Raw genomic sequence first — 22,738 nt, 5'->3', positions numbered from 1 at the left:
CACAATCGGGTAATGACGCAGAGCAAGGTGGCACTGGTGCATGTGTGTGGGCTTCAGTTATTTGAATAGTGTGTAGGTACAGGTAAAGATTTGGGTGAACCAAGAGTGCAGTTCTTCGGCCTCAATGCCACATTGGCAGGGTAGTGCAGAGCAGGATTGAATGTAATGATGGAGTCCCATTATTGGTGTAAAAAGGAATGCTGAGGGGTAGAAAACCGTATCGGAAAAGAAGGGATGATGCGGGTTCAAATGAAGGTGTGCTTCTGCATAGCTTCCCTACAAGTCAGCCCCAATAATGGTATAGCAGAGGATACTGCTGAGAAGAATATGGCTGTACTGCAAGAGCTGTTTGTTGGACACTATACTGGTATATTAGAAAGGCTTCAGGCCCTGACAGAAGTGCATAAGGAGAGCTCAGATTTTCGGTCTGTTAGTGATGGAATAACAGTGGGTGAAGCAGGGTAGGACTGGGGCGTCTTGCGAGAACTGTCTGTGGATCCTTGTGCTCGCATACAGGATGTACTCTAGGTCAGGACAGACATAATTTGACAAAATTGTGTACAGGTTGAAGTACTAGAATAGGACGACGTTCAGTAGGCCAGAAATACAATGCGTTGACAGATCTACAGTATGTTGGTACCGGTATCAATATGGCAGTGGGTGTTCTGGAGTATGTCTGAAGTGCTTTGGCAGTGTTCTGGCAGTGTTCTGGCACTGGAATTGCAGGAAGTACTACAAGTACTGTATTTGGTGATGTTGGAGCCAACTATCCTGCTTTAATATTAGTTAAGAATGCTTAGTAAAAGTTAAAGGAAATGTAAAACTCATTTAGAGTTTGTGCATTTTAATATAGATAACCTTTCCACATTTTATAGCTCAGACGTTTCTATTAGATCGAATTGCATAATATTTCAGGTATCAAGTTCACAATGACACAACACGTTTGGTATGCATGAAAACAACAAAATATAGACACACAACATATACCCAAAAGTGTAGCCATCCTAAGGTTCACTGTGTGTTGCTTCAATATTTAGAACTGCACTAGAAGCCATAGTCAGTGGCCAGTAACACATTCACAATTTCAGGGTCAGGACGTCTGGTTCTTTTATGCTAGATTCTGCAGTTGAGTCATGTATCTGTGGATTTTGGAAAGCACTTGCGAACCAGAGGCTGGATGATGGCCACTGCCCTTACTGACCAACAGCTGCAGATTGTGGAAACTAGCTCCCTACCACAAGGGGCAGGGGTGCTCCAAGTGAGTTATTTTGTAATAATAGGCCCAGTCTTTGGGTGACTGTCCCGGTCTAGCGCATCAGGCTCCACAACATCAAGTTTCCCTCCTCAAACAAACAATGGGCTGTGGCTGGATGTGGGTGAAGTCCTCCTATTTGTGAACATTACTGAGCGACTCCCAGAATAAGAAGAATCCCGTTCCACCACCTGAACCACAGTGCACATGCTAGCTGACATACCCGGGCTTCAACTAAAGAGTTCTCACAGGCCAGACTTAATTGATCATCTTCTAGATGACAGGCATGGGTATGCAGCATAAAAATGGTGATCTGGGAGCAGCATGCCCATCCTTCAGCAATGGAACTAGAGCACAGTAGTTGTAACCGTGGTTACTTCACCCATCCCCCAACTCCAGTTATAGTCACCAGGTGACAGCAATGAGGAGGTGAAAGTCTGCTGATGGACGATTTTCAACTATTGCGTATTACAAAGTGCAATGAATCGTGTGACATTAGATTTTTGTGCAGACATGTGGGGCAAGCACCTAATAAGTGTTATTCTAACCCTGGATGAATGATGCTTGGCAGGACTGTCCATCCAAAGAGAACATCTTCCTTGCGATACAAATTGAGCTTGAGCCTGAAAGGATGGATGCAAGTTTACACCCAAACCTCCAGAGGTGTAGGCTGGGGTGTAGACGTACCACTCGGATTGGGAAATTAGGTCCTTTGAGATAGTGTAAGCAGGGGGGGGGGGGGGGTTAACAAAGAGGGTCGCAGGAGTTCTGCATCCAACACCTTCCTAAGCCAGCCCAAAGAAATCAGATCGGCATGAACCTGGTCATGGTCCAGCTACCTCGATAATGGAGTTAAGAGTATGAGGGGAAATAGATAGTGAGGCGGACAATCCCACCTCAAATGAAACACATCCCACAAGGCTTTCTGCAATGGACACCGGACAGCACAGTAATGTTGGCAGTGCGAGTTCTCCTAAGTTAATGATAAGGTTCACATGAGGATTGGCTCGCAGACCAAAGATGTAAATTGCTTGCAATATTTTATTCAAAATACTTTGGGAAAATGTGAATCTCTAATGGTGGCACTATGATTCTGATGAAATACTAGCCTTTTGACAACATATTGATTTATGGGTGGAGGGTGCTACAAAGCTATCCCAGTGGGTAATTAATTCGCAATATGCATTTGGAATATTTATGTAGAGCGAACCTATTTGCAGAGTACCATTGGAAACTTTAATTACAATGACATATGTGGATAACAAATAAGCAGTAAAATCTTCCTGCCGGAGGTGAAGTTTACTACTTTAGCAGGACCACTGTGTGAAGTGCCCCGTTCTGCAACTTCATTTTACACCTCATAACTTCTCTATGAATAAGTACCCAATTTACTTTTCCAAACTTTTCACTACCATTTGGCGAACATAAGCCTAGGATATTAATATGTGTTAGGAGAAAAAAATAAAAATACTCACTTGGCCTTTTCCAGGATTCTCTTTTGGAACAAACAGAGAAACCACCGGTCCATATTTCCGACATTCTTCCCTCATGTCTTCAACCACTTCTATGAGACAAAGAATACTGCTTAGCAAGGAATAGGTCACAAAACAGGATTAAATCGGACTATAAACCATCAACTATGCAACCTGAAGTGGAGCGGATTTGAAAATGTTCTTCAGGTACTGCATAAATCAAAATAGGTCAATTAAATATGCCCCATTTATTGCATGCATCCAAATAAATGCTCGATCGTATGTAAAAAAAACAAACACTTGCAACAGTATTCAGAATTACAAAAATAATCTTGTCATTCGTTTTTTTCAACCAACCCTGTCATTCCCCAAACACTCCATCTTAAAGGCAATCAGCACATCTCAAAGTAAAGGCAACAATAGAACAGGAAGAGGAGGGCTGTGAAATGAGGAAGGAAACAAATACAGATTATGCACTGTGACTACATAAATGCAAGACTCTGGGTACATCAAATGATAGAGTTCTAGAACTCCTAAAATTAAAGAATGGATGATCTCCCATGGTAAAGTGCTGTACCCTGTATTAGATGTTCGTGGGGTACATTAACCTATAGAACCGCCAATTAAAAGCATAATGTGGACTTTAGATTTGTATGTCTCTCTAAAGGAAGTCTCTTCAATTCAAAGAACTGCGTTACTTACCTGTAACAGCAGTTATCCAGTATTGGTGTCTTTCATAGATTCACATGCCTGAATCATTCCCCGTTGTCGAGACGGGAGCCTCCGGTACATAAAAAAGTAATGTCCTATAGACATACATAGAGAAAATAGGCCTAAGGGTCTCACCTTAGTAGCCTTTCTTTGTCCTTATGCAAAAAGGACCAAACTCTCACAGTCAGCCAATCAGCTCCGACCTCCCTCTAGAACCTTCCTGGGAGGAGCCTCAGTCCCTCAGATTTTCGTACGCACTCAGCTAGTTAGGCGTAATATTGTGAGAGAGATCACTGTCGAACTGTTTGTGGGTCGCTGACCTCCCAGAGGGAATCTTGTTCCTGTTTTGAAACCTCCCAAAGGCTTTCCCGACCTCGCCGGACCCGCTTCGCGGGTCCCGCAGCGCCTTGAAACCGAAGGCTGCTGCCCCTGTGAGGAGCTACCAGCGGAGGTGCGGGCAGGCAGAAGAGCCGGCGGGGCTGCGAGCACAGGCAGGGACTCCAGTCTCCAGGAGCCCCTGCGCGCCCATTCTCCACACCTGGGCTGCTCTCCCCGCTGGCCACGCCCCCCGCTTCTGTGCTGAAAACCGGGCTGCACACACAGACCTGTGGATCACTGTCGAACTGTTTGTGGGTCGCTGACCTCCCAGAGGGAATCTTGTTCCTGTTTTGAAACCTCCCAAAGGCCCTTCAGGAATTGTTTGACAAGTCTATTGGACCACAGGGAAGGTCCCGTGAAAGTTCTGGTGAACCTCGATATAGCTGCTAGGTGGACTTTTATGGATGCATGTGCCAGTCCTGATCGTGCCAAGTGCAGCAGGTATGGCAATAGCTGTTCAGGAGTGACGAACAGCGGTTGCAGGCCCTGGTCCGAACACCAAATGCAGAATCTTTTCCATTTGAGAGAGTAGGTTTTGTTGGTACTGTCTGCTCTCGCTTTTGCCAGTATATCTCTGCAGTCCTGCGGGATATTTAGGCCATCGAACTCTCTGTGCTCAGGAGCCAGGCCGATAAGCTGAGCGATTGCAGGTTCGGGTGTTGCACCTGCCCCTTGGACATCGTTAGGAGGTTCGGGTGCTGTCGCAGACGAATCGGTGTCTTGATAGAGAGCCGAAGTAGATCCGAGAACCAGTGTTGTCTCGGCCAGTACGGGGCAATCAGGATCAGGGTACAGGGCTCCGCCTTCATCTTCCTGAGGAGCCTCGGGATCATGGGAAACGGAGGAAAAGCGTACGCAAACACGCTGAACCAACCGATGGAAAAGGCATTCCCCAGTGATCCCTGTTGGGGATGCCAGCTTGCGTAGCTTGGGCATTTGGCGTTCCCCTTGGTGGCAAACAGGTCGATTCTTGGGACTCCCCATTGAGAGAAGATGTGCGTCAGCACGCTGTCGCTCAGTTCCCACTCGTGGGAGAGTGATCGTTGCCTGCTTAGGGCGTCGGCGATGGTATTGTCCTTGCCCGGCACATAGTCGGCCTTGAGTGCGATTCCCTGCAGCACTAGCCAGTTCCAGATCTTCTGCGATTCGCGTGATAGAGAGAGCGAACGCGTTCCTCCCTGTTTGTTGAGATAGTGCATCGTCGTGGTGTTGTCCGTTTTGACGAGCACTGGGGAGTGCCGGATGCGTGGTAGAAAGGCCTGTAGTGCCAGATACACGGCTCTCAGCTCCAAGAGATTTATATGAAGCTGTTTTTCCTGAGTGTCCCATTTGCCGCTGATCCGAAGGTCCTGAAGAACAGCTCCCCATCCCTCCAGGGAAGCGTCCGTGGTGATCACCAGAGGTGTTGCCGGAAGGAGAAATGACAGTCCTACGGTCAGATTTTTGCGACGCCTCCACCAGGTTAGACTCTTGGACATTTTGGGTGTTATCCAGACAGTGTCCTCGAAAGAGCCAGTACTTTGAGTCCATTGGCTCGCGAGCGCCTCCTGCAACGGGCGCATTCTGAGTCTGCAGTGAGGGACGAGAAGTATACAGGAGGACATCATGCCCAGGAGGGATGTATAGGTCCTGACCTTCAGGTGTGTCCTGTTCGCCACAGCCGTGGCCAGGGACAATATCTTGTCTGTCCTTTCTTTCGAGGGAAAGGCTCTTGCACACTCTGTGTCCAAGGTTGCTCCGAGGAAGGTAATTTTTGTCGTAGGGACGACACAGGACTTCTTGAGATTGAGGGTTAATCCCAGCCTCTGAAAAAGATTTGTGCAGGCGTTGGAGGATTTGGCTGCGTCTACCTCCGAGGGTGCTTTCACCAGCCAGTCGTCTAGGTAGGGGAAGACCTGGTGACCCATTTGACGCAGGAAAGCTGCCACTGGTGCAAGGCACTTCGTGAAAATCCGCGGCGCGGATTTGAGGCCGAATGGTAGTACCTTGAATTGATAATGTTGCCCTGCCACCTCGAACCTCAGGAATTTTCTGTGACACTTGAGGATGGGAATGTGGTAGTAGGCATCCTGGAGATCCAAGGATGTCATGAAATCTCCTTTTTCTAGAATGCCTAGTATTTCTTGAATCGTCACCATCCTGAACGATTGGCTTCGTAGGAAGACGTTGAGCGCTCGGAGGTCCACAATGGGCCGCCACTTGTCCTCTTTCTGGTGTACAAGAAAGAAGTGGGAGTAAAAGCCCTTCCCCTTCAGGGGTGCCGGAACGCGCTCGATAGCTCCTTTCTTCAGCATTACAGAAATTTCCTGGAGAAGCAGGCGTAAGTTTTTGTGTGTTTCAAGAAACAAGGGAACCCTAAAGGTATAGCGTAGGGACCTTGGGCATTACATATTACAAAGAACAATGGTCCCTATGTGCATTAAATATACAGTCCAAAATAATCATATACCCAATCAGTAATATGTCTTCTGTCCGTCCGGACAGGATTTAATGAATTCCAAATCAAAAAGATAAAATATTTTACGAAAAAGAATGTCAAGTGGGCACAGCCGTGACCATCAACATACAAGACAAAACAACAGAAAAGCAATGTAAACAAGGCAAGGGAATAAGTCTGCGTACTTGTACTTCAGTAAGGCAGGCATAAGTTACAGGAAAACACTCCATTGCATTTTGTAATTTTAGACACAGATAATATGCATATGGGGTTTAGAGGTCGACGACGTTTCGATGCCTATAAAAATAGAGGCATCATCATCAGGACAAGAATTGGCACTATTGTTGTCTTGAACACAAAGCAATATATGTAAGTTTTTGTGTGCCCGCCTGCGAGGAGGAGTCCTGGGAGGGATGGTGGTGAATTCGAGGGAATGGCCAAAACGTATAATTTGGAGAACCCACCTGTCCGTGGTTATGAGTTGCCAATTGTTGAGGAAATGGGTCAACTTTCCTCCAATTTGTAAGGATGGATAGGGTGGCTGGACTGGCTGGAGTAGCTCGTCACTGGCGGCCGCCAGTGCCCCTCTTTGTATTCTTGCCTCTGAAGTTAGATCGTCCATAGGATGATTGACGGCCTTGAGGTTGCTTATGTTGGTATTGACCTTTGTTAGTATAGGAGTACGAGGACCTATTCTGATAGGAACCTCGATACGAGGACTGTCCTCTGGATCTGTTGCCTCGAAAGGACTGGTTCCGGGACTGTAAGGTACCCAGAGCCCTTGCCGTATCCGTGTCCTTCTTCATGGTTTGCAAGGAACCTCGATACGAGGACTGTCCTCTGGATCTGTTGCCTCGAAAGGACTGGTTCCGGGACTGTAAGGTACCCAGAGCCCTTGCCGTATCCGTGTCCTTCTTCATGGTTTGCAATGCCTCATCGATTTTGGACCCAAAAAGGTGCTGGCCATCGAAGGGCATGTCCAAGACCTTGGATTGCACCTCCTGGCGGAACGACGTCGCTTTAAGCCATCCTTGACGGCGTAGGACCGCAGCTCCAGCAAGTTGACTAAAGCCAGTCATGGCTGCATCGATAGCACAGTCTATTATTTCGGCTGCCGAAGATTGACCCTCCACTAGTAGAGCCTGGACTTCCCCATGGACTGAGTCCGGCAGGTCTGACAAATATGGGGCTATGTCTTCCCAGAGTTGGCGATTATAACGCCCCAACAAGGCAATGGAGTTGGCTACCTTGACGGTCATGGCCGAAGTCGTGGTGAACCTTTTGCCGATTGTGTCCAGTTTTCTTCCTTCTTTGTCCGGAGGAGCGGACAGCGGGGAGGAAGGGTTGCGTGAGTGTTTCTGGGCCGCTTGTGTGACCACTGAATCCGGTTTAGGGTGCCCGTTTAGGCAGACCGCTGCAGACAGTGGGGCTTTGTATTTTTTGTCTAGGCGCGGAACAACCGCAGACACAGAAGCGGGCGTCAGCATTATCTTCTTGCCTTGTTCCCATAGAAATTCTATTATTGGAATAGATTTAGTCGTCTTTTGAGTCTGCTCCTTAAAATCGTGTAGGAAGCATTCAGTTTCTGTGGATTCGATAGCCATATGGAATCTCTTCGCCGCTCTTTCCACAATTTTATGGAAGCCGCCTATGTCTACCGGCGGCGAGTCCGCATGGCGCGGTTGGGGCGATGCTGGTGAGGACGCCACATATTCATCCTCCTCATCATGGGAAGAGTGGGCCTCCTGGACCTCTCCTTCCTCCAATTCTTCCTCCTCCTCATCCTCGTCTGACGACACTACCTCCTGAGGTTGAATCTTCTCATGGTGGGCCTGAGGGGGAGGTCGAGACGGTTTTGGGGCTGCCGCTGGGTTAGGAACGATAGGCGGCTGATCTCTACTGTCAGCGTCCGGGAAGCATTGTTTGTAATCCTGTACAAGGAATTTCAGGTCGTTCACCAGAGCAGCAGGTAGGCATATCATGGGGGTAACCTCCGTGCTGACTTTAGTGTGGACGGAGTGCTCCTGGTAAGAGAATTCCTCTACCTCCTCGTCAGTGCTTTGGCATTTGACATGTAGGTCCGAGATGGAAGTAGCGGGGCCCAGGTGGTCATCCTCTTCTGAGTCTTCACTCTGGAAGATTTCGTTAGGCGGGTGCATCTCCACTTTGCTTGGAGACGTGGTCTCCGGCGTAATATGCGGCTTAGTAGACTTGCCCAACGCAGGACTGGAGGTGGAAGCCGTCGAAGGCGTCGTCGACGGTGGTAGCGTGAGGGATGACACCTCCACGAGCTTGGTTTTCTTCCATGTGTCCGGAAGCGTCTTCGTCGACGACGAGTCCTCCGTCGACGGCCGCTGTAACTTCGTCGACGACGACGAGTCCTCCGTCGACGGCGTCTTTAACTTCGTCGACGACGACGAGTCCTTAGTCGACGGTAGGGTCCTCGTCGACGGAATCTCCGTAGACGGCAATTTGGTCGTCGACGACCGTGACGTCGTCGGTGCACTCGTCGACGGCGAGCCCGTCGTCGATGTCGTTCTCGTCGACGTTTTCGTCGTCGACGTCTTCGTCGTCGATGCCCTCGTCGATGCTGTCGTCGTCGGGGCTGTCGGTGGTGGGTTCGTCGTCGACGTCGTCGTCGTCGTTATCGTCGTCGACGGCGTAGTTTTCGTCGACGGAGTAGTTTTCGACGTCGACAGGGTCTTTGTCGTCGACGATTTCAGTAGTAAAACTGAGGAAATAGGTCTACCTGTCGATGACGATGATGGAGATGTTGTCGTCGACGGTGAAAGAGACAACGCTGACGTCGTCGACACCGTGGTAGTTACTGAGGTAGTCCTCTGGGCAGGTCTGCTAGAAGCCTGAGCAGGCTTTTTAAAAGTCTGAGTATCCTTAACAGACACAGAAGATGTCGTAGATCTTGCCTCTGAAGACTTCTTGGCTGTCTTCCTAGGAGGGGTGTCTGAGGGGCCAGGGGAAGTTACCCTTGGCCTCTTTTGAGAGACTGCTGAGGTTTTAGAGACACTACCTTCGGAAGATTCCAGAGTGTCTCTGTCCTTGAGTCTGTCGAGCCAGATGAGAAGGCGGCCTTCCCTGTCTCTCACGGTCTTTCTAGGGAAAGACCTACATATTTTGCAGTCTGCAGGGACGTGGTCCGGATAAAGGCAATACAAGCATAAGGTATGCTTATCATCCACATGGAGCCTTTTCTTCCCACATGAAGAGCAGGCCCTGAAAAGGGCTTTCTTCTGGGATGCAGACATCGAAGAAAGCAGTGGAAAGCAAACACTTACTGCCTCAAAGTGTTACTGAAGTAGTCCTTGAAGATTGTAGAATGAAGATTCACCTTTCAAAGGAAAGTAGATGATTTATAAGGAATCCTGAGAAGAGCTCAGGCTGGAGACTCACTAGCACAACGTGCGGTAGAAAATCTGAGGGACTGAGGCTCCTCCCAGGAAGGTTCTAGAGGGAGGTCGGAGCTGATTGTCCTTATGCAAAAAGGACCAAACTCTCAGTCAGCCAAAGAAAGGCTACTAAGGTGAGACCCTTAGGCCTATTTTCTCTATGTATGTCTATAGGACATTACTTTTTTATGTACCGGAGGCTCCCGTCTCGACGACGGGGAATGATTCAGGCATGTGAATCTATGAAAGACACCCCTAATACTGGATAACATTTGTTACTGGGTTTAAGACTGCCATAGATGAAAAACATCTGCTACTAGAACGTGGATAGTGTTTCTGATCCCGCTGCAACACCGAAACATCAGCCAATCAGGTGCTCTACAATCACGCCCAATTCCGAAAACAGATATGCCAGACCTCCAATATTTCTCGACCATATCTGATAAAGAAAAACCAGACAGTCCTACCTCTAACACGATTAGTCCATATGAGAATGAATTATAAAGCAGTAAACAGTTTCCTACCATTTCCAAAATACATCTCTTTAGGAAGGAACATCCCACCTAGAGGCACCTTATCAGTCACTAATTTGTAAACACCCACTTCTTCCATACCAAGGTCTCAAAACTTATCATTTTGACTGGTTCCCTGCTCTCTCCATCTCATAAAAAGTGCCTTGTTCCCTTACTGCCAGGGACAGTGCTCAAATTTGCCCTACTTAGGTTCAGGCTTAAATCATACACAGGCCCTCATCTACATGAACACTCTAATTACAAATGGCGAGTAAAATAACAGTACCTGAATTTCCTTTCTGTGCAACAATTGGGCACCACTAAAAGCGAATTCATTCATTAAGGTTTGTAATACATAAGTGTTATAATGCTCTCTGTTGCTCAACATACAATACTATTGGCCGTTTAAAACTGTACTTCAAAAAACAAATTGTTTCCTTCGTGCAAGATCACCAGGATATTGATCAATACATCTTACTAAACTTTCTACATACCATCTGTTTTTCACAAACAGATTATGGGTATTTCATAGGCTCCACTTGCTCTCTGGTAATCAGCACCACATCTGGCTCTCCTCCACCCATATGCAGCAAATCTTATTGGAGATGTTGGTAGTAAGTTACAGGAGGGCAGTAGTCCCCCCCCCCCCCCCATCACTTACTAGCTCCCCCGCTAGGATTAAGCCAGTTCTTGTACCGGATGACCATGGAGCAGACACGATCTCCCCCAGTTCTTCCCCTTACCTCTCTCCTCCTGTTGCAAATGTTTGCTGGGGTCGAAGAGATGCAACCTTCAGACACATGCTCCAAAATGTTATGCTCATCGACACATCGCTGTACAGAAGGGGCAGTCTACAGAGAGGGGGCAGTACATTCTGGAAATATGCCAGGCGAACAACAGAGAGATCACAGAGCCAGGCGTCTGGAGGCCCCTCGCATTGCAGACACATAGTTAAAGATGCCTTCACATCCCATGGAGCAGAAAGCATCACTGCACAAGAGGAGTTGTCAGAACTGTGGGGGCAGTGAATTCTGTCATTACACCAAGGGAAATACCACTCACGACTTGCATGAAGTCCGAAGCTAAACCTTTGAATAAAAAAATGTAACCCCAATTAATTTAACTCAAGCCTTTTATGGAAAGCTTAGTGTAAAGTATTAAAAAGCGGTTTAAGACATTTCTAAAGAAGATTAATGATAGTTTGTCAGCCCTTAAGTCTTCGGTCCATAAGCAATTGACAGGTTGTAAGATAGCCTCTAGTGGTACATCTATTAAGTCTCACCTGATTTCTCTTGTGCCAAGGATTTGGACACTAACATCGACGTCCCTGTCCCAACATGATGTGCACACTGTACCTACAAACTCAACAGCGCAAAAACAGAATGCTGATTCTGTACTAGATAAGATTACCGTTAGCCATACATCCAAACATGAATGTCCTAATACAGAGTTAACAGTTCTTCAAATACCCTCACATGCCACTACATATATATATGTCAAGGTGGTTAGTTAGTGTGCCTCCCTTCACTGACTTCAATCAGAAAGAAAACTTTGGCCAGCTCAAAAACAAGACCATGTATTAGTTACAGGTGCCCTCTAGAGGCCTAACAGTTGTCAGATGAGGTGGTCATAGTAAGATATCTCTTGGATTGGTTGGTCTTCCAAAATGGGCTGAATCAACAGTCGCTGTACTTTTAAAAATCTGGATTTATTAAGCATTTGTTTTTCAAATTGAACCGTGGAAGCACTATACTTAGTAGGACCAAAACAGTACCTAGTGGATATTGGATATTTTTAAAAAGGCACATTATCTTGTGTTGTGCTGAGGCAATCCATTTAATAGCAACAACGATGCTGCTCAATGAATTTATGTTGCTTCGGACCCCACCTGAAACAAATTTACCTCATTGGAAGTGTCAGATTCAAATGACTTTGAATGCAACTGAAATTGTGACCAACTTTTCCCAATTGTCAGCTGAATCTAGGAAATCTAGACCAATTGGTCTCCTCCCAATTTCTTCTAAAATAGTCAATGAAGATTGACGGATTATAATATCATTCTTCTTCATGAGACTTAGGCTACTGCAGAGTTGAATTTAGGTGGTTAGTCCACCTTTGCCATTAGTGCTATTCTTTGTCTCTTGGGGAGAGCAAAAGAAGGTTTAACTATATCTGTGCCAGGTGACTATGTGATTGGACCAGGATTGGTTACCGTCGGACCAGGCCACCTGCTCCTCCCACCAGCCTACGAATAAATTTGCGTAGCTGGGGGCGAAGCAGGTGCCCATGGCGGTCCCGTGTGGGAAGTGTAAAGGCTGTGCATTCAGTAAGAGGGTGTTAGGTTACGAGGTGCCAGGATTGCAAGAGCGTAAGAAAATATCCACATTCATTACCTGTCAAACATCATATGTTGTCTATTGCTTGGTCTGTCCGTGCAATCTCAAATACATTGGGAGCATGGTTAACGGTGTCAAGCTGAGAAATTTTGGAGCATATGCGGGCCATATCAAATAAGGATATGAAATCACCAGTAGCCAGGCATTATGCCATAAAACACAAAAGCGACAGAGATGCCTTGCAATACTTTGGGATTGACCATGTTCCTGACCATGAGAGAGGGGGTGATAGACTGACTAAACTTAGACGTCTGGAATCGAGATTTATAATAGATCTCCAGACTAAGACTCCTAAAGGCCTTAACAGTGGGGAGGAGCTCGCTGTACACTTGGGGAAGTGAACCTTGTCCCTTTTCGACTATACTGTATAACACCAGCGCATCCCTATACAGCTGCTAACTATTTTATGATTAAGGGAATAGCCGATAGACTGCTTCATCAGTAGGTATATTAGGCGGTTCATGTTGGAGCCGCCCATGCCGATCCACGGCAAGATCTACTGTTATACAGGTTGTGCAATAATCATTTGAATGTATAATGAATATGCTACTTACCAGTATGCATCTGTTCTTGGCATGTAGGGCTGCTAACATTCATATCTATTGCATAGATCGCCGCCTAGTGTTGGGTCCGGATGATTGCACATTGTTGTCCTGGAAGAGTCTTCGAAGTATCACGAGATAGGTGGCTCCTCCCCTGGACTACAGTGCGCATGGGCATCGACTCCATCCCCAGATTGTTTTTAGCCATTGAGTCAGAGATGGAGTGAAATAGTGTAACTGATGTCCATGCTAATGATTGAATGCAAGAAGTAATCTGCAGCCGCTACGGGCACCGGGGAGGAGGGTGGGCGATATGAATGTTAGCAGCCCTACATGCCAAGAACAGATGCATACTGGTAAGTAGCATATTCAGTTCGAGGCATGTGGGCTGCTAAATTCATATCTATTGCATAGAATACATAGCAGTCCCTCCATTAACGGCGGCCGCCCGTGCCAGCTGCAGAAGTCTGAAAAAGAGTTTTGAGAACAGCCTGTCCTACAGCTGCCTGCTGCTTGGAATGCACATCTACACAATAATGTTTGGTAAACGTGTGTGGTGTTGACCACGTGGCTGCTCTGCAAATGTCTTCCAAAGGAATGTTCCCCAGGAAAGCCATGGAGACTCCCAACTTGCGTGTGGAGTGTGCTCTGGGGGGGACCGTTAAAGTGTGTTTAGCTTTCTGGTCACAAATATGAATACATTTAACGATCCACCTGGCTATTCCTGCCTTGGAAATTGGGTTGCCTTTGTGCTGGGCTGAGAAGGCAACAAAAAGTTGCTGTGTCTTTCTAAATTGTTGTGTTCTGTCAATGTAGTACATCAATGCCCTTTTGACGTCCAGCGTATGGAGCATTCTTTCTGCTACTGTTTCCGGTTTTGGAAAGAATGCGGGCAGTTCAATTGTCTGATTGACATGAAAGTGTGACACCACCTTTGGAAGGAACTTGGGGTTAGTGCGGAGCACGACCCTGTTTGAGTGAATTTGTATAAATGGCTCTTGTATCGTGAGCGCCTGTAGCTCACTAACACGTCTGAGAGATGTAATCGCAATGAGGAAAGCCACTTTCCATGTTAAGAACTGAATCTCACATGAATGTAGAGGCTCAAAAGGTGGGCCCATCAGCCTAGTGAGAACCACATTGAGATTCCACACAGGAGCTGGTGGGGTTCTGGGAGGAATGACTCGTTTCAGTCCCTCTAGGAAGGCTTTAATGGCAGGCACCCTGAAAACAGAGAGATGCTGCCTGTTCTGGAGATAAGCCGCTATGGCGGATAAGTGTATCCGAATGGAAGTGTATGCTAGATTGCATTTGTAAAGATGTAACAAATAGCAGATGATGTTAGGGATGGATGCATCTAGCGGGTTGATATTGTGTTCTGTACAGTAGATGACAAACCGCTTCCATTTTGCTGCATAGCAGGCTCTGGTAGTGGGCTTTCTTGCCTCCTGTATGATGTCCATGCATTCGGGAGGCAAATTAAGGTAGCCAAACTCTAAGACCTCAGGAGCCAGATCGCCAGATTTAGCTGTTGCGGATCTGGATGCTGAATGTCGCCATGGTTCTGCGTCAAGAGCCTGGGTGTGAGATGAAACCTTTGATGCGGTACCACGGAGAGTTCTAGAAACGTGGTGTACCACGGTTGGCGTGCCCACGTTGGAGCAACCAGGATGAGCGTCAGCGAGTGTTGCTTTAGCTTTCTTGCCACCAGCGGAATGAGAGGTGCTGGGGGAAAAGCGTACGCAAATCTGCCTGACCAGTTCATCCATATCGCATTGCCCTGCGATTGTGGGTGAGGGAACCTGGCGGCAAAGCTTTGGCATTTTGCGTTTTCCCTTGTGGCAAACAGGTCGATCTCTGGATGACCCCACTGCTGGAAGTACGGGCGGAGTACTGATGGATGTATCTCCCACTCGTGCATTTGATGGCTGTATCTGCCGAGCAGATCCGCTATCTGATTGTCCTCGCCCGGAAGGTGTTCCGCCATGAGGAAGATGTTCCTCTGAATGGCCCACTTCCACATGCTCTGAGCCAGATGAGACAGTTGTGGAGAGTGCGTACCTCCCTGCTTCATGTTGTCCGTCCGGATCAACACGACTTTGTTGCACAGATGTACCTTGAAGGACTTGAGTGCCATGAAGATTGCCATCAACTCTAGATAGTTGATGAGCATCTTCCTTTGCTGTGTCGTCCATAGTCCCTGCACCGTGTAGTGGAGCACATGAGCTCCCCAACCCTGGCGAGAAGCGTCCGTCGTCAGGATGATCTGTGGCACAGGCTCTTGGAACGGTCGGCCCTTGCAAAGGTTGTGTGGATTCCACCAATGCAGAGAGTTGTATGCCCGACCGGTCACCAACACTAGGTCTTTCAACTGTCCTTGAGCCTGAGTCCACTGATGCGCCAAGCATTCTTGGAGCGGACGCATATGCAATCTCGCGTGCGGGACTATGAAGATGCAGGAGGCCATCATGCCTATCAACTGCATGAACACTCTCGCTGGGAGTGAGTGTTGCGGTCTGAACCTCTGGATGAGCGACTGGATATTGTCGATTCTCACTGGGTTCGGCTGAGCTGTAGCAGTCAGAGTATTTATTGTCGCGCCCAGATACTGCCGCACATGGGCTGGCTGAAGGTGCGACTTTAGATAGTTTAACGAAAACCCCAGACTGTGAAGGAGGTGAATGGTGTGGGACATGTGTGCGGCGCACTGCTGTGCCGACTTGGCTTGAACGAGCCAGCCGTCCAGGTAAGGGTAGACATGTATGTGTTGTCTCCTGAGGTGCGCTGCCACGGTCACCAGACACTTTGTGAACACTCTGGGGGCAGTGGTCACTCCGAAGGGTAGGACCTTGAACTGGTAATGCTTGCTTTGTATGGTGAACCTGAGGTACTTTCTGTGGGATGGGTGGAGTGGTATGTGAAAATAAGCATCCTTGAGGTCCAAGGTTGCGAGGAAGTCTCCCTGGTTTAACAATGGAAGAACCTGCTGCAGTGTTAACATGTGAAAGTGTTCTGAGAGTATGTACAGGTTGAGGGGGCGTAGGTCCAGAATGGGTCTGAGCGAGCCGTCCTTCTTTGGGATTAAGAAGTACAGGGAATAAACCCCTGTGCCTTCTTCCTCCACCGGCACGAGCTCTATTGCGCCTTTTTGCAGCATTACAAGGACTTCTTGCTGTAATAAGTGCAAGTGCTCTGCTGACATAGGACGTTGTCTTGGGGGTATGTTGGGTGGAGTGGACGTTAACTCCAAACAATAGCCAAACTGGATAAGTTTCCTTACCCACCTGTCTGTGGTGATGGACTTCCAGACTGGCAGGAACTGTTGGAGTCTCCCCCCGACGGGTGTTAGATGGTCGGGGGGCAGTGACAGAGAGTCACTGTTTGTTGGCAGCAGAGGAACGGGAACTGTTGTTGCCTCTGCCCTTGGCGCTGTTTCCTCTGTAACCTCCTCTACCCTGTTTGGGGTATGAGGACTGGGCGCCTCCTCTATTGAATTGCGTCTGCTGTGCCAAGTGTCCTCTGGTAACACCTCGTGAACTTGAGCGACGAAAAGTGTTCCCTCTGAATTGCCGAGACTGAAGCGCACCCATGGATTTAGCTGTCTCAGTATCTTTTTTGATCTTCTCGAGGGTGGTGTCAACCTCTAGGCCAAACAGTCTGTCTGGATTAACGGGCTGGTTGAGGATGGTTGTCTGGATCTCTGGCTTGAACCCTGAGATGCGGAGCCATGCTTGACGCCTCAACATCACACTAGTGTTTATCGCTCTTGCTGCCGTATCTGCAACATCGAGCGCACATTTGATTGCAGCGTTGGAAATGAGCTTGCCCTCCTGTATTAGCATCTCAGCTCCTTCTTTAAACTTGTCTGGAAGGTGTTGTAATAGCTGCTCTAAGGTGTCGTAGTGCGCCCTATCATATCTGGCCAACAGGGCTTGTGTGTTAGCTATGCGCCAGATGTTGGCTGCTTGCGCTGCCACCCTTTTCCCCGATGCCTCCAGCACTTTTGACTCTTTGTCTGGGGGAGGAGCTTCACCCGTGGTCTGTGAATTCGCCCTCTTGCGGGCATTGGAGACCACCAAAGAGTCCAGAGGCAACTGGCCCCGTATATAAGTAGGGTCTCCAGGTGCCGGTCTGTATTTCTTTTCTATCCGGGGGTTTACCACCCTTGCCCTCGTGGGTTCCTTGAAAATGTCTGTGGCATGCTTGAGAACCCCTTTGAGCATAGGAAGTGTCTTCACAGTTTTTTCTGATGCAGAGAAAGTGTCAAACAAAAAGTCAACTTCCACAGGGTCGGCATGCAGTTCCACCTTATGGTTTGTAGCCGCCCTTTCAATCAAGGCATTAAATGCTGCAGAGTCTTCTGTTGGAGAAGTTTTCACACCATAAACCTGTGGGTCATGTACCACTGGTTGGTCCCCCTGATCACCAGATTCTACCCATGAGTCCTGCTGCTCATCAGGGTCAGTATTGTCAGGAAAGTTATACTCTTCATCCTGTTCACCCTCATCTCCATCTGAGCAAGTGGGTGAAGGTGTTGGACTCCTCCTAGGTCTTGGAGGAAAGGGTTCAACGAGGTCTGGTGTTTCTGGCGCTGGCCTCTTCTTCTTTAGAGGTATTACAAACGACTCCACGGGCTTGGAAGTAATTTTTCTCTTGTGGAGCGTTAATCTTCCCGTGTCGGCGTCGATATATTGTTCCGACTGCTCTTCTATTGAAGGGTGTCGATCGAAACGTCCACTTTGTTGCGGTTTCCCCGACCCTTCTGGGTCCTTTGGCACCGATCGAGGTGCAAAGGCCTTCGGCGCCACCTTTGGTGGTAGAGTATAAAGTATCGGCGTCGAAGTCTTCTTCGGTTGGTCTATCGACTGCGGCACCGAGGGCGTTTTCGGCTCCGACGTCAAACCCTTTTCCCGTATCCGCTTAAGGGAGTCCGCTACCTGCTTAGTAAAAGAAGCGGATGGCTTTGTCGATCCGACCGATGACCTCGGTCCACCTACAGGGGAAGATCCGAGCGTCGACGATTTTTCCTTGGTCGCCGGAGACGCAGACGCGCCCTCGACGACTGCACTCCGGCCCCCTGCTACGGCCTTAGGCGTTAACGCCGCAGGCTTCGGATCGACAGCTTTTTCTTTTAGCGTCGGGGCTCCAGACTTTGGCTCGGTGCCCTTCGCGGACTTCGCTTCGACTGCCCGTTTGCCTGTTGGTGCGGTAGTCGTGGCTGAAGGCGTTTCGACAGTCTTCCTCGACTTCGACTCGACCACTTTGCTGGACACTTGCTCGACGACCTTCTTCGAGCTTGGCTCTTTGACCTCTTTCGGTACCTTAGCCTGTTCGACAGCCTTCTTCGGCTTCGATGTCTCCGAGGACGACGGCGCCGATGGTTTCGCAGACGTCTTCAGTTTTGATGGTGTGTCGGCCATCTTTGTTGTTTTCGATTCCGATGTTTTTAGTTTCGGTTTCGATTTAGGTAATGGAGGCTCCGCAAGTATGTCCGTAGCCGGGCCAGAAGGCGGGGCCGAGGATTGAGGTGTAGGGTCGTGGGTAAGGCCGTGTGGCGATCCCGTGACCTGAGCCTTAGTAATTGTACGTACGGGGCATAGCTCTTCCTCCGAGCTATCTTCCATGGCCCCATAAGCTTCCTCGTCGTCCCCCTACCTCCTCGACGTTTTCGTCTAGGTCCTGGCCCTCGACAGGTTCCCCGAAGTCGGCCTCGACCTCCGCCGATGTAGGTGAGATGTGCAGGTGAAGCTCTTGCTCGTCTGCTTCGGGGTCTACGAAGATGTCGACAGGCGCCGGTGCCGATCGCTGGGCCTCGAGGCGCGCCACGCGCCGAAGCTTGAGCGTCTTCTTCGACCTGAATTTCGAACAGGCCATACAGTTGGCCTCGTTGTGGTCCGGCGATAGGCACTTGTTGCATACAGGATGCACGTCGATGTGTGGGTACTTCGAACCGCACACGGGGCAGAACTTGAACGGACTTCGTTCCATTGCAGTGTCGTCGGGGTCTTGCTGCGTCGACAGGGCCTCGATGACCGAAGAGTCACCGACTCCTCAGATATCCGACTCGAAGAGTTGGAGTACACACGAGACCGAACGCGAACAATACCGACGAAGTAAAGAAGGCCTTTTGGCCTTAAAGAAGTTGTTTTATCGATTCCGAACAGGAGACGTCGAAATCACATCCTAACCCAATGGCAGAAAAAAACAATCTGGGGATGGAGTCGATGCCCATGCGCACTGTAGTCCAGGGGAGGAGCCACCTATCTCGTGATACTTCGAAGACTCTTCCAGGACAACAATGTGCAATCATCCGGACCCAACACTAGGCGGCGATCTATGCAATAGATATGAATTTAGCAGCCCACATGCCTCGAACTCATGTTTATTAATCTATCAATTAAATGTGATGCATGGTTTTTGAAGCAATGCTATGTTAACACTTATGCATGGAAAACTGTAAATATATCGCGTTTTTGCACCCTGTAAGATGGCGCTCACTGATGCTTGATGGTGAGCAGTCCTACCTCTTTTTCCAATATTTTGTCACGGGTTGGATCCCTTTAAACTAAGCTTCTGTGTTTCACTGCTGTGAACACATTGATAAAGGGGTTTCCCGAAACGCGTCTGTGTGAAGCGTAAAATAAATCGAATCTTTTGAAAAACCACCCCGCGAGTGCCGCTTCCTTCCTTCCCGGCTGGGAGAGGGGGGTTCTGGAGCGAAAATATTTTGTACGGTGCACCACTGTCAATGCGGCACCCGCCATCAAGTGCACTGCTGTTTCGGTGCAAAACGGAGCGTATATATATATATATATATATATAATGAACATATATTGCATATGTACACACATATGCAGCCTAAACCACAAACTAGGTTCACATGTGCACTTTCTCATTTAAAATAAAACCTATATATGCTACATTTCCATGACAGAGAAACGTACTCTTAACTTGTTTGAACATGGCCTTTATTTTCAAGGAAAAAAGGCAAGGTAAAACAGGTAGATTAGCCCAGATTGCTGCACATAGAACACACATCAACAAACTGGTGCCATGCCTTTAAAACCTCCAGGCTCCCATCATGCCCCACAGGTGCCAGTTAGATCAGGTCTTTAACAGCGTGTTAAACTGTGTAGAGATCATAAGGAAACAGAGTGCTGTCATAAACATGGTATTCGTCCTGGGAGGAGGGAGGGTTGCTTATGACTTTGATGAGTATACCCCTGGAAGAGAACAAGGATTGCAGGCAAGTAACTTATCCTTCACTTCCAGGGGATACTCATCAATAGTCCTAAGCACTACATAGAGTAGCAAGCCCATCCACATAATCCTGCAGACTAACACCAGTATAGCTAGCATACTCTGAACAGCATGTTAACCAAATACCTAAAGGAAGCTTGCCCAAACTGGGCATCTGCCTAAGTATCAGAATCTAGCAGGAAAGGCAGATAAAGGTGTGTACCAATCACTATGTAGCCGCTTTACACATCTCTTGAATGGGTACTTTCCTGAGAAGGGCAGTGCAGGAGGCTTTGCCTCTAGTGGAGTGAGCCTTCGGTCTACCAGGGAGCTAGTGATACAGGACACCATCTGGAGATGGACTGCTTAGAGGAAGGAAGACCAGAGCTCATCTGACATTAATTCACAAAGATACTATAAGACTTTCTCATGCTCTTAGTTTTATACAGGTAGAATTGTAGAAGTCTTTTTATGTCAAGGGAACTTTAACGGGGTTGGAAAAAAGGTGGGGAGAGTAATAGACGGATTTATATGAAAATCTGAAATCAGCTTGGGCAGGCAACTCGGATGGGACCTCAGGACCAGCCTGTTGGAATGGAAAATTAGATAAGGTTCTTTAGAACATAGGGCCTGAATCTCGCTCACTTTTCGAGCAGAGGTAATTGCCACTAAGAAAGCAGTCTTCCAAGTCAGGTGCTGCAATAAGGCTTAGTGTATCGGTTCGAAGGGTGGACCCATTAATTTAGAAAGAACTACATTCAGTTCCCAGAGAGGGGAAGGCGATATAAATGGGGGTGGACCTGTACAACCCTTCCAGGAAGTCCTTAACTACTGGCATCTGAAAGAAAGAGACCCGAGTAGGTGACTTTCTATAAGCTGTAATTGCGGTCCAGTGAACTTTAATAAAGGTAAACTGTAGACCTGATTTAGCCAAGTACAAAAGGTATGGGAGAACAACCTGTTCCTGACCAAGAATGTGATTATGTCCATTTGCTGCACACCACAGATAGAAGCGCTTCCATTTGAAAGCGTATGATTTCCTCGTAGATGGCCTCTTCGCTTCCTTCAGAATATGCATAGTCTGGCAAGAGGCTTAGATGTCCATATTGGAGGAACTCAGGAGTAATGCCTTCAATCTCAGTGAAGAAGATGGGGATGGAACAGCTTCCCTACGAACTTGGTTAACAGATCCGGATGGCACAGTAACGTTCTGTGTGGGGTCTTGGAAAGATGAAGCAAGTCTGGATACCACCAATGGCGAGGCCACTCCAGCGCGATCAGGATTATCTTGGTCCTGGATCTGTAGAGTTTGTTGATCACCAGTGGTATGAGAAGGATTGGTGGAAAGGCATAAAGTAATGTCTCTGACCAGTCGATCAAAAGTGCATTCCCTCTGGAGACGGTACCTGGATGCGAAGGCGCGGCATTTTGCGTTTGTTACATCTGCAAACAGATCGATGTCTGGATAACCCCATCTTTGAAAGAGGTCATGCGCTAACTCGTCTTGCAGTACCCAGTCCTGCGCTTCAACAAAGTTGCGACTTAGCACATCTGTATGCACGTTCAGAGTACCTGGAAGGTGAATTGCCAATATGGAAAGCTTTCTTGCCAATAGCCACTTCCAAATCATTTGAGCCTCCTGCTGTAAGCACTGGATCTTGTCCCTCCCGGTTTGTTCAGGTAGTACATAGTTGTGGTATTGTACGTCTGAACCAACAGGGAGCGTGTCTTTATGGAGTGAAAGAATGCGTTGAGTGCCAGATGTACAGCTCTTCGTTCCAACATATTGATGTGGTAAGTTTTATCCTTTTTTGACCACATTCCCAGAATCTGAAGAGGGCCCATGTAGTCTCCCCATCCTCGGAGGGATGCGTCTGTGATAAGTGTTTGGGGAGTTTCTGGTGGAACAGGACTCCTTTCAACAAATGATGACTCGGCATCCACCATCTCAGGGAGTCTTTGATTGTGTGAGGAAGAGCTATGATGTCCTCCCAGCGGTTGGAGACTTGAGATCACTGATCCTCTAACGCCTGCTCCAGCAGTCTCATCTGCAGTCTGGCGTTGGGAACGATGAATATGCAGGAAGGTATTCAGGTGTGCGGAGGAGAGTACAACATTTGTGAGTGATTGAGGAAAGCCTCTCCTCCAAAGGACACATGCTTGCATTTGCAGAGTCTAGAGAGGCGCCCCAGTAGTGGTTTCCCCGAGTTGGATTGAGAGTGGACTTCTTGTAATTGACGCACAGACCCAACTGATTTAAGACCTGGATGTAGTATTGTAGGTGTTCTTGCAGAAGACTGGGAGAAGCACTCATGAGCAGCCAGTTAGCTAGATATGGATAGACGAAAATGTTTTGCTTTAGCAGGAAAGCCCCTACCACTGCCATGCATTTTGA

General features: G+C 48.1%; 1 protein-coding gene across 2 annotated transcripts in view; it reads right to left on the bottom strand.

The window, feature by feature from the left end:
- UHMK1 (U2AF homology motif kinase 1) overlaps positions 1–22,738 on the bottom strand; it is a 225,708-nt gene that overhangs the window by 40,844 nt on the left and 162,126 nt on the right. The window contains exon 7 of one of the 2 annotated variants that reach the window (XM_078687146.1): positions 2,728–2,816. In XM_078687146.1, the coding sequence (XP_078543272.1) occupies positions 2,728–2,816 (89 nt within the window). Of the gene's footprint in view, positions 1–2,727; positions 2,817–22,738 lie in introns of those variants that run through there. The other variant, XM_078687156.1, reaches the window with a different exon arrangement.

The sequence above is a fragment of the Lissotriton helveticus genome, chromosome 1_1 (genome assembly GCF_964261635.1).
Source record: "Lissotriton helveticus chromosome 1_1, aLisHel1.1, whole genome shotgun sequence".
Classification (NCBI taxonomy): domain Eukaryota; kingdom Metazoa; phylum Chordata; class Amphibia; order Caudata; family Salamandridae; genus Lissotriton; species Lissotriton helveticus.
This window is presented reverse-complemented; position numbering and strand designations above follow the sequence as displayed.